The sequence below is a fragment of the Heterodontus francisci genome, chromosome 13 (genome assembly GCF_036365525.1).
Source record: "Heterodontus francisci isolate sHetFra1 chromosome 13, sHetFra1.hap1, whole genome shotgun sequence".
NCBI lineage: Eukaryota > Metazoa > Chordata > Chondrichthyes > Heterodontiformes > Heterodontidae > Heterodontus > Heterodontus francisci.
The window spans coordinates 67,243,412-67,255,602 of NC_090383.1; the positions used below are offsets into that span (position 1 = coordinate 67,243,412).

At 43.6% G+C, this 12,191-nt stretch overlaps 1 protein-coding gene across 1 annotated transcript; it reads left to right on the forward strand.

Annotated features, from left to right (window-relative positions):
* Positions 1-7,467: 7,467 nt before the first annotated feature.
* Positions 7,468-10,694, forward strand: gpr75 (G protein-coupled receptor 75). The gene is made up of 2 exons (XM_068045815.1): positions 7,468-8,144; positions 8,624-10,694. Exon 2 carries the CDS (start codon positions 8,714-8,716, stop codon positions 10,310-10,312), a length of 1,599 nt encoding a protein of 532 aa, XP_067901916.1. The 5' UTR covers positions 7,468-8,144; positions 8,624-8,713; the 3' UTR covers positions 10,313-10,694.
* The last annotated feature ends 1,497 nt before the right edge of the window (positions 10,695-12,191 follow it).

Genomic DNA, 12,191 nt, shown 5'->3' on the forward strand with positions numbered 1-12,191 from the left:
TTCCACCCTTACTTCCCTCAGCATCCTCAGATGCATCCCATCCAGTCCTGGTGACTTATCAAATTTAAGCATAGCCAGCCTTTCCTTATCAATTTTATCTCATCCAGTATCTCAACTGCCTCTTTCACTATGAATTTGTCAGCATCTTCTTCCACGGTAAAGACAGATGAAAAGCACTCATTTAGTACCTCAGCCATGCCCTCTGCCTCCATGCATAATTCTCCTTTTAGTCCTTAATTGGCCCCACGCCTCTTATTACCCTTTCATTATTTATACGCCTATAGAAGACTTTTGGATTTCCTTTTATGTTAGCTGCCAGTCTTTTCTCATACTCTCTCTTTGCCACTCATTTCATTTTTCACTTCCCCTCTGAACTTTCTATATTCAGCCTGGCTCTCACTTGTATTATTAACCTGACATCTATCATACTCCCTTTTTCTGCATTTTACTCTCTATCTCTTTTGTTATCCAGGGAGCTCTGGCTATGGTTGCCCTACCTTTCTCCATTGCGGGAATGTACCACTACTTATACCCGAACCATCTCCTCTTGAAAGGCAGCCTTTTGCTCCATTACAGTTTTGCCTGCCAATCTTTGGTCTGTGCTGGCTACATTGGAATCGTTCTCAACACACTAAAATTGGCCCTCTTCCAATTAAGTACTTTTACTCTCGGTTGCTCCTTGTCCTTTTAGCTAGTTAATCTAAACCTTAGGATACAATGATCACTGTTCCCCAAATGTTCTCCTACTGACACTTGATCCACTTGACCCACCTCATTCCCCAGAACCAGATCCACCAATGCCTCCTTCCTCATTGGGCCGGAAACATACTGATCAAGAAAATTCTCCTAAACATATTTCAAAAACTCTTACCCCTCTCTGACCTTTACACAATAGTAATAGTTTATATTAGGATAATTGAAGTCCCCCATTATCTCTACTCTATATTTCTCTAGCTCTCTGTAATTCCCCTGCAAATTTGCTCCTCTATATCTTTCCTACTAGTTGGTGTCCTATAGAACACACACAGTAGTGTAATGGCACCTCTATTGTTCCTTTACTCTAACCAAATTGATTCTGTCCTTGATTCCTCCAGGACATCCTCTCTCTCCAGCACGATAATATTCTCTTTAACCAATACTGCTACCCTCCTCCTTTATTTCCTTTCCTATCCTTCCTGAATACCTGTATCCAGGAATATTTAGTTAACCAGTCCTGCCCTTTTCTGAGCCAGCTCTACATTATTATTATTATTCTTTGGCCTTCTTGTCTCGAGAGACAATGGGTAAGCGCCTAGAGGTGGTCAGTGGTTTGTAGAGCAGCACCTGGAATGGCTATAAAGGCCAATTCTAGAGTGACAGACTCTTCCACAGGCGCTGCAGATAAAATTGGTTGTCGGGGCTGTTACACAGTTGGCTCTCTCCTTGTGCTTCTGTCTTTTTTCCTGCCAACAGCTAAGTCTCTTCGACTCGCCACTCTTTAGCCCCACCTCTATGGCTGTCCGCCAGCTCTGGCGATCACTGGCAACTGACTCCCACGACTTGTGGTCAATGTCACAGGACTTCATGTCGCGTTTGCAGACGTCTTTAAAGCAGAGACATGGACGACTGGTGGGCCTGATACCAGTGTCGAGCTTGCTGTACAATGCGTTCTTGGGGATCCTGCCACCTCAAGCGCTACTGGCTCAGTAGGGTGTATATGCTGGGGATGTTGGCCGCCTCGAGGACTTCTGCATTGGAGATATGGTCCTGCCACCTGATGCCAAGGATTCTCCGGAGGCAGCGACGATGGAATGAATTGAGACGTCGCTTTTGGCTGACATATGTTGTCCAGGCCTCGATGCCATAGAGCAAGGTACTGAGGACACAGGCTTGATACACTCAGACTTTTGTGTTCCGTGTCAGTGTGCCATTTTCCCACACTCTTGGCCAGTCTGGACATAGCAGTGGATGCCTTTCCCATGCACTTGTTGGATTTCTGCATTGAGAGACAGGTTACTGGTGATAGTTGAGCCTAGGTAGGTGAACTCTTGAACCACTTCCAGAGTGGGGTCGCCGATATTGATGGATGGAGCATTTCTGACAACCTGTCCCATGATGTTCGTTTTGAGGCTGATGGTTAGGCCAAATTCGTTGCAGGCAGCTGCAATCCTGTCAATGAGTCTCTGCAGACACGCTTCTGTGTGGGATGTTAATGCAGCATCGTCAGCAAAGAGGAGTTCCCTGATGAGGACCTTCCGTGCTTTGGTCTTCGCACTAAGATGGGCAAGGTTGAACAACCTGCCATCTGATCTTGTGTGGAGGAAAGTTTTCTCCATTATTACACATCATATTCCCATGTAGCTATTTGCGACTGTAGCTCACCAATCTTATTTAACCATGCATTGTGTGTTTACACACATGTACTGTAAACCTAATTTTGATTTTATTGTTTTCACTCTTAGTCTGACCCTACTTAATACCTTACTATTTCTTACTCTAGTGCTATCTGTCTCTCCCAATCCTTTGTGCACCTTTGTTTCTCTTTTCTAATGCTACATCTTGGTTCCCATCCCCCTGCCAAATTAGTTTAAACCCTCAGTGGTTAGCACCACAGCCTCACAGCTCCAGCGACCCGAGTTTGGTTCTGGGTACTGCCTGTGCGGAGTTTGCAAGTTCTCCCTGTGACCGTGTGGGTTTCTGCCGGGTGCTCTGGTTCCTCCCACAGCCAAAGACTTGCAGGTTGATAGGTAAATTGGCCATTGTAAATTGCCCCTAGTGTAGGTAGGTGGTCGGAGAATTGAGGGAAGGTGGGGATGTGGTAGGGAATATGGGATTAATGTAGGATTAGTATAAATGGGTGGTTGATGGTCGTCTCTGACTTGGTACGTCAAAGGGCCTGTTTCAGTGCTGTATCTCTCTATGACTCTCTTAACAGTACAAGCAAACTGTCCCATGAGAACATTGGTCCTGGCTCTGTTGACGTGCACCCCATCTGGCCTGGACAGGTCCCACCTCCCCCAGAACCAGTCCCAATGTCCCAGGAATGTAAAGCCATCCCTCCATTCTAACCATCTCTCCAGTCAAGCATTCAGCTGCTCTATTCTATTTCTGTACTCAAGCGTGTATGGCACTGACAGCAATCTAGAGATTACTACTTTTGAATTCCTGTTTATTAATCTCTTGTCTAGCTGCCTACAATCTGCGTGCAGGAGCTCATCCCTCTTTTACTTATGTTATTGGTTCCTATATGTATCACCGTCTCTGGCTGTTCACGTTCTCCTCCTTAGAATGTTATTCGGGCAGATGTCCAAAAGCTTGATCAAAAAGGTAAGTTTAAGGAAGCATCAAAAGAGAAAAGAGAGATAAAGAGGCGGAGAGGTTTAGGGAGGGAATGCCAGAGCTTAAGACCAAGGCAGCTGAAAGCACGGCCACCAATGGTGGAGCAATTAAAACTGGGGATGCTCAAGAGGCCGGAATTCAAGGAGCATTGCTTTCTCGGAGGGTTGTGGCACTGGAGATTACATAGCTAGGGAGAGGCGAGGAAATGGAGGAATTTGAAATTAAGAATAAGAATTTTAAAATTGAGGTGTTGCTTTACCTTAACAAGGTAAACCTGAGGCAATGTGTGCGTGTGGTGATCAAAATATTTTTAAAATATCTTGTATTGAGACAGTAAAACAGAGAAAATCACCCTCATTTTGTTCAAATTTTTAAATAGATAAATATAGCTAACTGGAATTGTCAGTTTTTCTCCCAGTATTTGAAAGCTAATAGTAACATGGCCTGGATGTTGCAGTGGTAATGACAGAGAAACTATCAGCGTTCACTGAAATTGACAGCAACACCCTACATGCACAGTTAAATGTGGAAATCCAAATGTTGCTGTCAATGATTCTGTGCTTCTCCAGATGATGTTACAATCAGGTGAGGAGGGATTGCAAGGCTCCCCTCTTGCCCTTCCTCTTGCTTGACTGTCACAGGTTTTATTCCTTTTTAAAACAGTGGATGTGCTTACCACTTCAGTGAGTTACCTTTTTCCTTTGTTGTGATCGTAAAAGAACCAATCGGACAAGTTTTCTTGAGTTTAAACAAGAAAGAAGGTTTATTGTACTTAGCAAAAATCTAAACCCAATCTAGATACATATGAACATACGAATGGCGGAGCAGGAGTAGGCCACTCGGCCCCTCAGGCCTGCTCTGCCATTCAATAACATCATGATTGATCTGATTGTAACCTCAACTCCACATTCCTACCTACCCCCCAATAACCTTTCACCCCTTGCCTGTCAAGAATCTAACTATCTGCCTTCAAAATATTCAAAGATTCGGCTTCCACCGCCTTTTGAAGAGAATTCCAAAGACTCATGACCCTCAGAGAAAAAATTTCTCCTCATCTCTGTCTTAAATGGGTGACCCCTTATTTTTAAACAGTGACCCCTAGTTCTAGATTTGCCCACAAGAGGAAACATCCTTTCCACATTCACCTTGTCAAGACCTCTCAGAATCTTATATGTTTCAATCAAGTCACCTCTTACTCTTCTAAACTCCAGCGGATACAAGCCTAGCCCTGTCCAACCTTTCCTCATAAGATAACCCACCCATTCCAGGTATCAGTCTAGTAAACCTTCTCTGAACTGCTACCAACACATTTACATCCTTCCTTAAATAAGGAGATCAATACTGTACACAGTACTCCAGATGTGGTCTCACCAATGCCCTGTATAACTGAAGCATAACCTTTTGTATTCAATTCCCCTTGCAATAAGCGATAACATTCTATTAGCTTTCCTAAATACTTGCTGTACCTGCATACTAATTTTTTGTGATTCATGCACTAGGACGCCCAGATCCCTCTGCATCTCAGAGCTCCGCAATCTCTCACCACTTAGATAATATGCTTCTTTTTTATTCTTCCAGACAAAATGGACAACTTCACATTTTCTCAAATTATACTCCATTTGCCAGATCGGTGCTCACTCACTTAACCTATCTATATCCCTTTGTCGCCTCCTTATGTCCTCTTCACAACTTACTTTCCTATCTATCTTTGTGTTAAAGATAAAATAATAAGACTATGTTACACACTCACTTATACACGCACACAAGAATCACACACACAAACAGGTTACAGAGTGATAAGGGATAGTGGGTGGTTAGAGTCCAAAACAAATAAAAATAATAATATATAGTCTGTGAAGTCAGGAATTCCATTGTCTTCAGCTGAAGTTGTGATCTTGAAGTCTTTGGCTGGTAAAAGTGTACTTTGTGGCTGGCCCACCTGACTTAGGATTTTCTTGGAGACAGAATTGTAGGTGGCTTTCTTCCCCTAGGATCTCTGTCTGTAGCAATCTTAGGCTTAGATGGTCCGTAGTTGCAGATGGTTTTCAAATTTGCAATGTTATCTGGACAGATAGAGAGAGACACACACGCAGCCCCACTAGGGTTCTGCCTGGTTAGCACATGAAGCCTGTCTACTTCAAAGTCTCAGGAGCTTGTCTGCTGTGTGTAACAAAACTTCCAGTTTTATGCAGCCTGGGGAGACAGTCACATGTTTCTCTCAACCCCTTTGTTTTTAATGAGGTCCAAAGTCTAAAACCGAAACACCTCTCAAGTGGTTGTGTCAGTGTTTACCATCTGGAGGGATGTCTCCACTTATGAATACCTCAAGTTGGCTTTGAATGTCCTGCTAACAAGGGTGACATGGATAATCTACTCAGTTACCCAAAGCTTTGTTCTGGATGGGATGCTTGTAAGACATGTGCCTCCAATTCGATGCCCTGGAATGTGAGGTATTTCAGGTGCGGATTGCGATGGGCATCTTGGCTGCCTGCTTTTTAAAAGTTAATTGTAGGATCCCAGCTCCTTTAAAAAAAAAAGTTTAATGTAGATTTCCAACTGTGAATTAGAAATCCTCATTTGGTATAGCATGCTTTCTTGATAATGTGCTGTTGAAGTCCCCCCAGACTGCAATCAATGAGAAATTTATGAACTGAGGAGAACTTCCGCTCTTAGGCTGTTAGTCATGTAAACAGCCCTGAAAAAGTTGTTGTATAAGGTGTAACTGGGTTTTTAACAGTGCACTAACTTCATAATTACTGCTAAACACTGCGCTGGAACTGAAAAATTACTTTTATATTTGTGGAATATCAAATTTCTCCATTATGATAATTACACATATTTTTAAAACAAGAAATTAAAGTTTGTTAATCTTGATTTTAGTTTCTATCTTAATACAATCATAACTCATTTATTTAGCTATCTGAAAGTTTAAATTAAAAGTAAAGGGATTAAGTGTTTTGAACTTCCTGGTTTTCTGTTTGTGAGAATACTTCAATGTCATTGCTTACCCTGCATGCTGACATCACTGCTGCTGTATGCCTGGTGATCTCTTTGACTTGTCAGCAGAATTAAACTGCTATCAGGAAAGGGGAAATCAATGCCACAGAGAAGGCTAGATCTTTGTTGGCAGATTTCATTGAGGCCACTGGCAAGCGGTGTTGCTTCATCACTGACCACAAAATCCAGACTATTGTATAGTTTCAGGCAGGAGAAGAGGTTTGATCCATCTAACCATCTATCCACTGTGTTACCACGAAATCTGATTTTTGTTAAGAACCTGTCTTTTTTCTTCTTGACACCCATTAAGGTTTCTTGTTCCACCACCCATGCTGATAATCTGTGCCATGCACATTCCTTTTAGATAAGAAAGTTGCTCCTGCATTTCCTATTTTCCTTTGCTGTTCGTTAATTTATCGATGTGACTCCTGGCGCTGGAGATCTGTACATGGCAGCTTACTTGGATCCAATTTGTCCACTTTTCATAATTTTATACACATGTATCATTTCCCCTTTCAGTCTCTGCTTTATAAGAGAGAAAAGACCCAGGGTAGTCAATCTTTTCTCATGAGCCACTTGCCTAAGGCAACCATGTAGACTTTTCTATCCCCTCCCCCTGCAAATAACTGAATATCCTTGATGAAGGGGGAGAGTGACCAAAACTACATGCAGTGCTGTAGCTGTGGACTCACTAGGGACAAATACATTTTAAAATAACCTCTCTGAATTTGTTATGCCCCTTGCTCTGCACCCCACCACTTTGTTTTTTGATAGCCTAGGAACATTTGATTTGATGTCAGTAGAAATGGGGCATTGGTGAAAATGACACATTGAGATTTTGTCACGAGTGTGACTTGTTTTAATTCGGACCTAAATTATTTTAAACCTTCCAGTGATGCAAAATCAGAAGTGCTTCACTTTTAATATATTTAACAAGTTCTGTTCCTAATCTTTTTTCCATTAGCGCTGTGTATTTATTGTTTTTGCTTATGTAATAGAAACGGCGTTTACCGATCCTTTGTGTTTCTTCCGGGCGGTGTTTTTTTTTGGTAGCAGTTTCAAGTGGATTCAGATTCAGATTGCAGTCTTTGTTCGTGTTCCCATGGCGACCCCCTCCCCCCCCCCCCCCCCCCACCACCCCCCTGTTGCCTCAGTTGGTACATTTGCTGAAGGCAATGTGAATATTGCCACCCTCCGGCATTGGCCGGCTTTGGGCCACACTGGTCACCTGGAGGAGCTCTGCTGCTGAATGCGGCGCTTCGAGGGCGGGTGGGCAGCAGCGGCTTGGCGCAGTGCGATGGCGGGACCGAGCTCCGCCACCGGCACCTCCCGCTCCGGCAGAGAAACGACATAAAATAGCAAGGAATGTGTTTTTTAATGAAATGGAAGGGCGAACTGAACGTACACTGACTGTTCGCTCGCACTGCCGCTGTTGATATTCTCCAGTGAAGGCCGAGTCAGCAAATTCCTGGGGAATAATTCTGTGTTTCCAGGAATTAACAGCGGATCGACTGACCCGGTGTTTCAATAGATTGAAGACCCTTCGACTTTAGAAACGGCCATTTAATGATTCGAAATGGAGCGAGTTACTGCCAACCTGAATGGACCCTTTTTGCTTGAAGAATTAAACTTTGGCCAAGTTACATGGGAATTTGCCCGTTTATTTTCCGTGGTAGCAGTCAACGCTTTCTGGTCATTTTGTTGCAGCATTGCGGAGATTGAAGACGCGCGGCCGGCCTGGGGCTCAGTTTGGGTGAAGACCATTCCCGCGCTGAGCCGGGGCTCAGATTCCCGGCCAGAAAACGCTGCTGCCCAGCCAGTGCCACAAGGTAAGGCGATGTGACCAGTTTCTTTCTAAAGGGGAATCCGCTCTCACTGTAACAGTGTTAAAACTGTTGTACAATCTGCGCCTCGGTTCAGCCGGCGACACGTGTGAGAGTGTGATGGGTGTAAAATATTGAGTTTCAGGGAATGGGGAAGAGGGGATGATGGGGAATGATGGGGTGTGCTGTTTCTCCTGGTTCAATAAACTCGAGGTTTTGTGCAGCATCCAAACAAAATCAAATTTTGAATTCTTGTTTTCTACCATTTAGATAGTTGATTTACAATGTAACCATTCAATGGGTGGAGGCATTTAGGGGATGTGAACTAATCAGGAATATTTTTGTGTGTGTGTGATTTTGGGGGGGGGGGGGGGGGTGGCGGTGGGGAGGAAGACCTGGTTTTCTGGTCCTGTTGCCCAGAAAAAGTGCAAGTCCCAACACATTGCTTTCAATGTTTCCAACCTATGAACTGTGATTGCATGTAGGTGTCACAGGGATGAACGATATTCAATGAAAATCCATCCCGTCTCCGCTGGCGTTTTCAGAGCTGGTTCTGCAAATACCCATTTTTAAAGATGAACCTGACACAAAGAACCTCGCCTTCAGCAGACCAAAGCTTTCCAAACGCAATCAACGCCTCTTCTGCCTGGATCAATGGTAATACAACCGTGGCAGATCTCCAGGAGCTCATCCACACAGCCACTCTAGGCACATGCACTCTCCTACTGGTACTCATTTTCTGTTTGGGAACATATGGCAACCTGATTGTCTTCTTGTCCTTCTTTGATCCAGCATTTAGGAAATTCCGGACTAACTTTGACTTTATGATCCTGAATCTTTCCTTTTGTGATTTATTCATCTGTTGTGTGACAACACCCATGTTTGCTTTCATTTTATTTTTTGATTCAGATAGCAATGTCTCTGAGGCTTTCTGCTTCACCTTTCACCTCACCAGTGCTGGATTCATAATAATGTCCCTCAAATCTGTGGCAGTTATAGCACTCCATCGCCTGCACATGGTACTGGGCCAACAGCCGAACACAACAGCTTCTTTTCCTTGTACTCTTATTCTAACCATCAGTCTCTGGACCATAAGTTTTACCCTAGCCACCCTGGCTACCCTCAGGACATATCCAGAGCGATCCAGAGTATGCGTGCCCCTCTTTGGATGCATTAATGGAAATGGTAAAGTTATACTGTATCTATATGTTATAGATTTTGCATTTTGTGTGGGCATTGTGTCAGTCTCCTATGTGATGATAGCCCATGCACTGAAGAAAAATGCACAAGTAAGGAAATGTGCTATCATTACTGTTGATACTTCAAGACCCAAGGCCCTCGTGAGCACAGGGATTGATAGTGTACAGCCAGTTATGCAGCCCCTTTACCGAAATCAGAATTACAACAAATTCCAGCATGTGCAAACGCATACCTACACCAAAAAACTTACCCATGTCAAGACTTCAGTGAACCTTTCTGGTGCAAAAGATTCAAAGGCTGTGGTGATGTGTGTTGTCATTGTGCTCTCCGTATTAGTTTGCTGCCTGCCATTGGGAATCTCCCTCATACAAGATGCTTTGACACCACAGAGCAGTTTTATTTTAAATCAGCTTAAGCTGTGTGGATTCATATTAATATTCTTTAAATCGGGACTAAATCCATTTATATATTCACGCAACAGTGCTGGCCTCAGGAAGAGAATTCTCTGGTGCACACAGTATGTGGCCCTGGGCTGCTTGTGTTGCAAGCATAAGACTCGGTTACGAGCAGTAGGCAAAGGGAGCCTAGATGTGAACAGAAACAAATCATCTCATCATGAAACAAATTCAGCTTATATGCTGTCTCCTAAACCACAGAGAAAGTTGGTGGACCAAGCTTGTGGACCCAGTCACTCAAGGGACAGTATGTTAAGTCCCAAAATATCTGTTGGCCAGAAGCATTATGCACAGAGTAACTCAACACCTACCAACACAAGGATTGAACCGTACTATAGTATTTACAACAGCAGTCCCTCTCAGGATGCAAGCACCCCAAACAGTTTGCAGCCAGTGAACTCGACCTGTGGATTTGCCAAATCGCACGTCGCCATGCATTACCATACGGCAAAAATACAAGATTTTGTGCAGGAGTATGATAATACCTCCACCAAGCAAATACCGGTCCCATCAGTTTAACAGCATGTTATAATTATGGACTGATACAGCACAGAAGGAAGCCATTCAGCCCATCGTGCCTGTACTAAGTTTAAGAGTATCAGCTGATGTGTTCTTCACTCACATGAATATTGTATAATCAAAATACACTGTGATTGAACATTAGAAAGGCAGGAGCTATTCATCCCTCACTCCAAAGCCTATATTTATGTAACTTTCTTTGGAAAAATTAAATGCCTGATTTTAATAAATGCCAATGCAAGAATGTTTGTGTTATTTAAAAGATGTTATTTGTAAGAAGTAATGTCCAATAAAGCTCAGCAATGCTAAATTCTGCTGTGGCACCAATAAAGACTGGCTTTTGCAGTTGCAGCACTGTTTTGGAAATACAGCACAGCTCTAACCATGTCAACTTATTTCTTCAATAAAGTTGTGTAACTTTTTTGCAGTTATTTTATTTTCACTTACTGAGAATAAATCGAGAGTAAAACGAAATAGCATATGTAGCAGTCAGCATATCTTCAGAAGCAAAATACTGCGAATGCTGGAAATCTGAAATAAAAACAGAAAATGCTGGAAATACTCAGCAGGTCTGGGAACATCTGTGGAGAGAGAAACAAAGTTAATGTTTCAGGTCCGGTTTGTCAGCATGGATCATGGACTGAAACATTGGGTGAATCTTGTGAACTTAACCCCTGCTGGAAGGGGAACCTGATTAAGTAATTTGTGCAACTTGCCGTTGCTCTTTGCCAGAACGATGTAATTATCATCCCACCTCCGGGTTCCCCTACCAGTCAGGGTGGGTGGGTGGGATGACATGCCTAATGAAGCAATGAAGAACCTCAATTTAAAGGGACCCAGCAGGACTTAAAATGGAAACAGTGATTGCAGCGTACAGGTTATCAGTGGGAAGGAGCAAAGACTTGCAGAACGGATGGAAGGTGTGAAAAGGCTGGCCTTCGGTTCACAGATTCATTCCTGGAGGTGATCATTGCTGCAGTGAGGGCATGGAGAGAAGTCCTCTTCTCTGAGAATGGCAGGAGGAGGCCAGCCAGCCTCAGCAAGCTGGTGTGGCTACAAGTCGCAGAGGCTGTCAGCAGCTGAACTGTGGTGCCGACGACCTGGCTCCAGTGTCAGAAAAGGTTTAATGGCCTCATGAGGTCTGGCAAGGTGAGTGAGGGATGGTAGCACAGTGGTAATCTTACTGGACTAGTAATCCAGAGACCTGGACAAATGCTGCGGAGATATGAGTTCAAATCCCACCATGGCAGCTGGGGGAATTTAAATTCAATTAATAAATAAATCTAGAATGAAATGTTAGTCTCATTAATAATGTTTATGAAACTACCAAATTGTCATAAAAACTCATCTGGTTCACCAATACCTTCAGGGGAGGAAATCTGCCATCTTTAACGGGTCTGGCCTACTCATATCCCAGACCCACAGCAATGTGCTTGACTCTTAATTGCCCTATGAAATGGCCTAGTAAACCACTCAGTTTCAAGGGAAACTCGGGATGGGCAACAAATGCCGGCCTTGTCAGTGTCGCTCACATTCCAAGAATAAATCAAAAAAACGTCTCAGCTGGCAGCCATCTTTCTCTCACTTCCCTAGCATTCTCCTGCACAGCATTCCTTTGACTGCCACACACATTCCTTCCTCTCCAGCCTCCTCCTAAAATATCCATCTAAACAGATAACATTTATACTAACTCGCATCGTATTGCTCTCTCGCATCCATTCCTCAAAGTAACCCTCCTCAAATGTTTACCCTTGATCTTCATCAATCAGTTTGCTTCTCACACTCCTAACTCTCTGCCTTTTCCCATTGCAGGAGAAGAGAACCCACAACTCCAGGGAGAGGCAGAGAACCAGGGTGGAGCTACAGCCATGGCCACCCT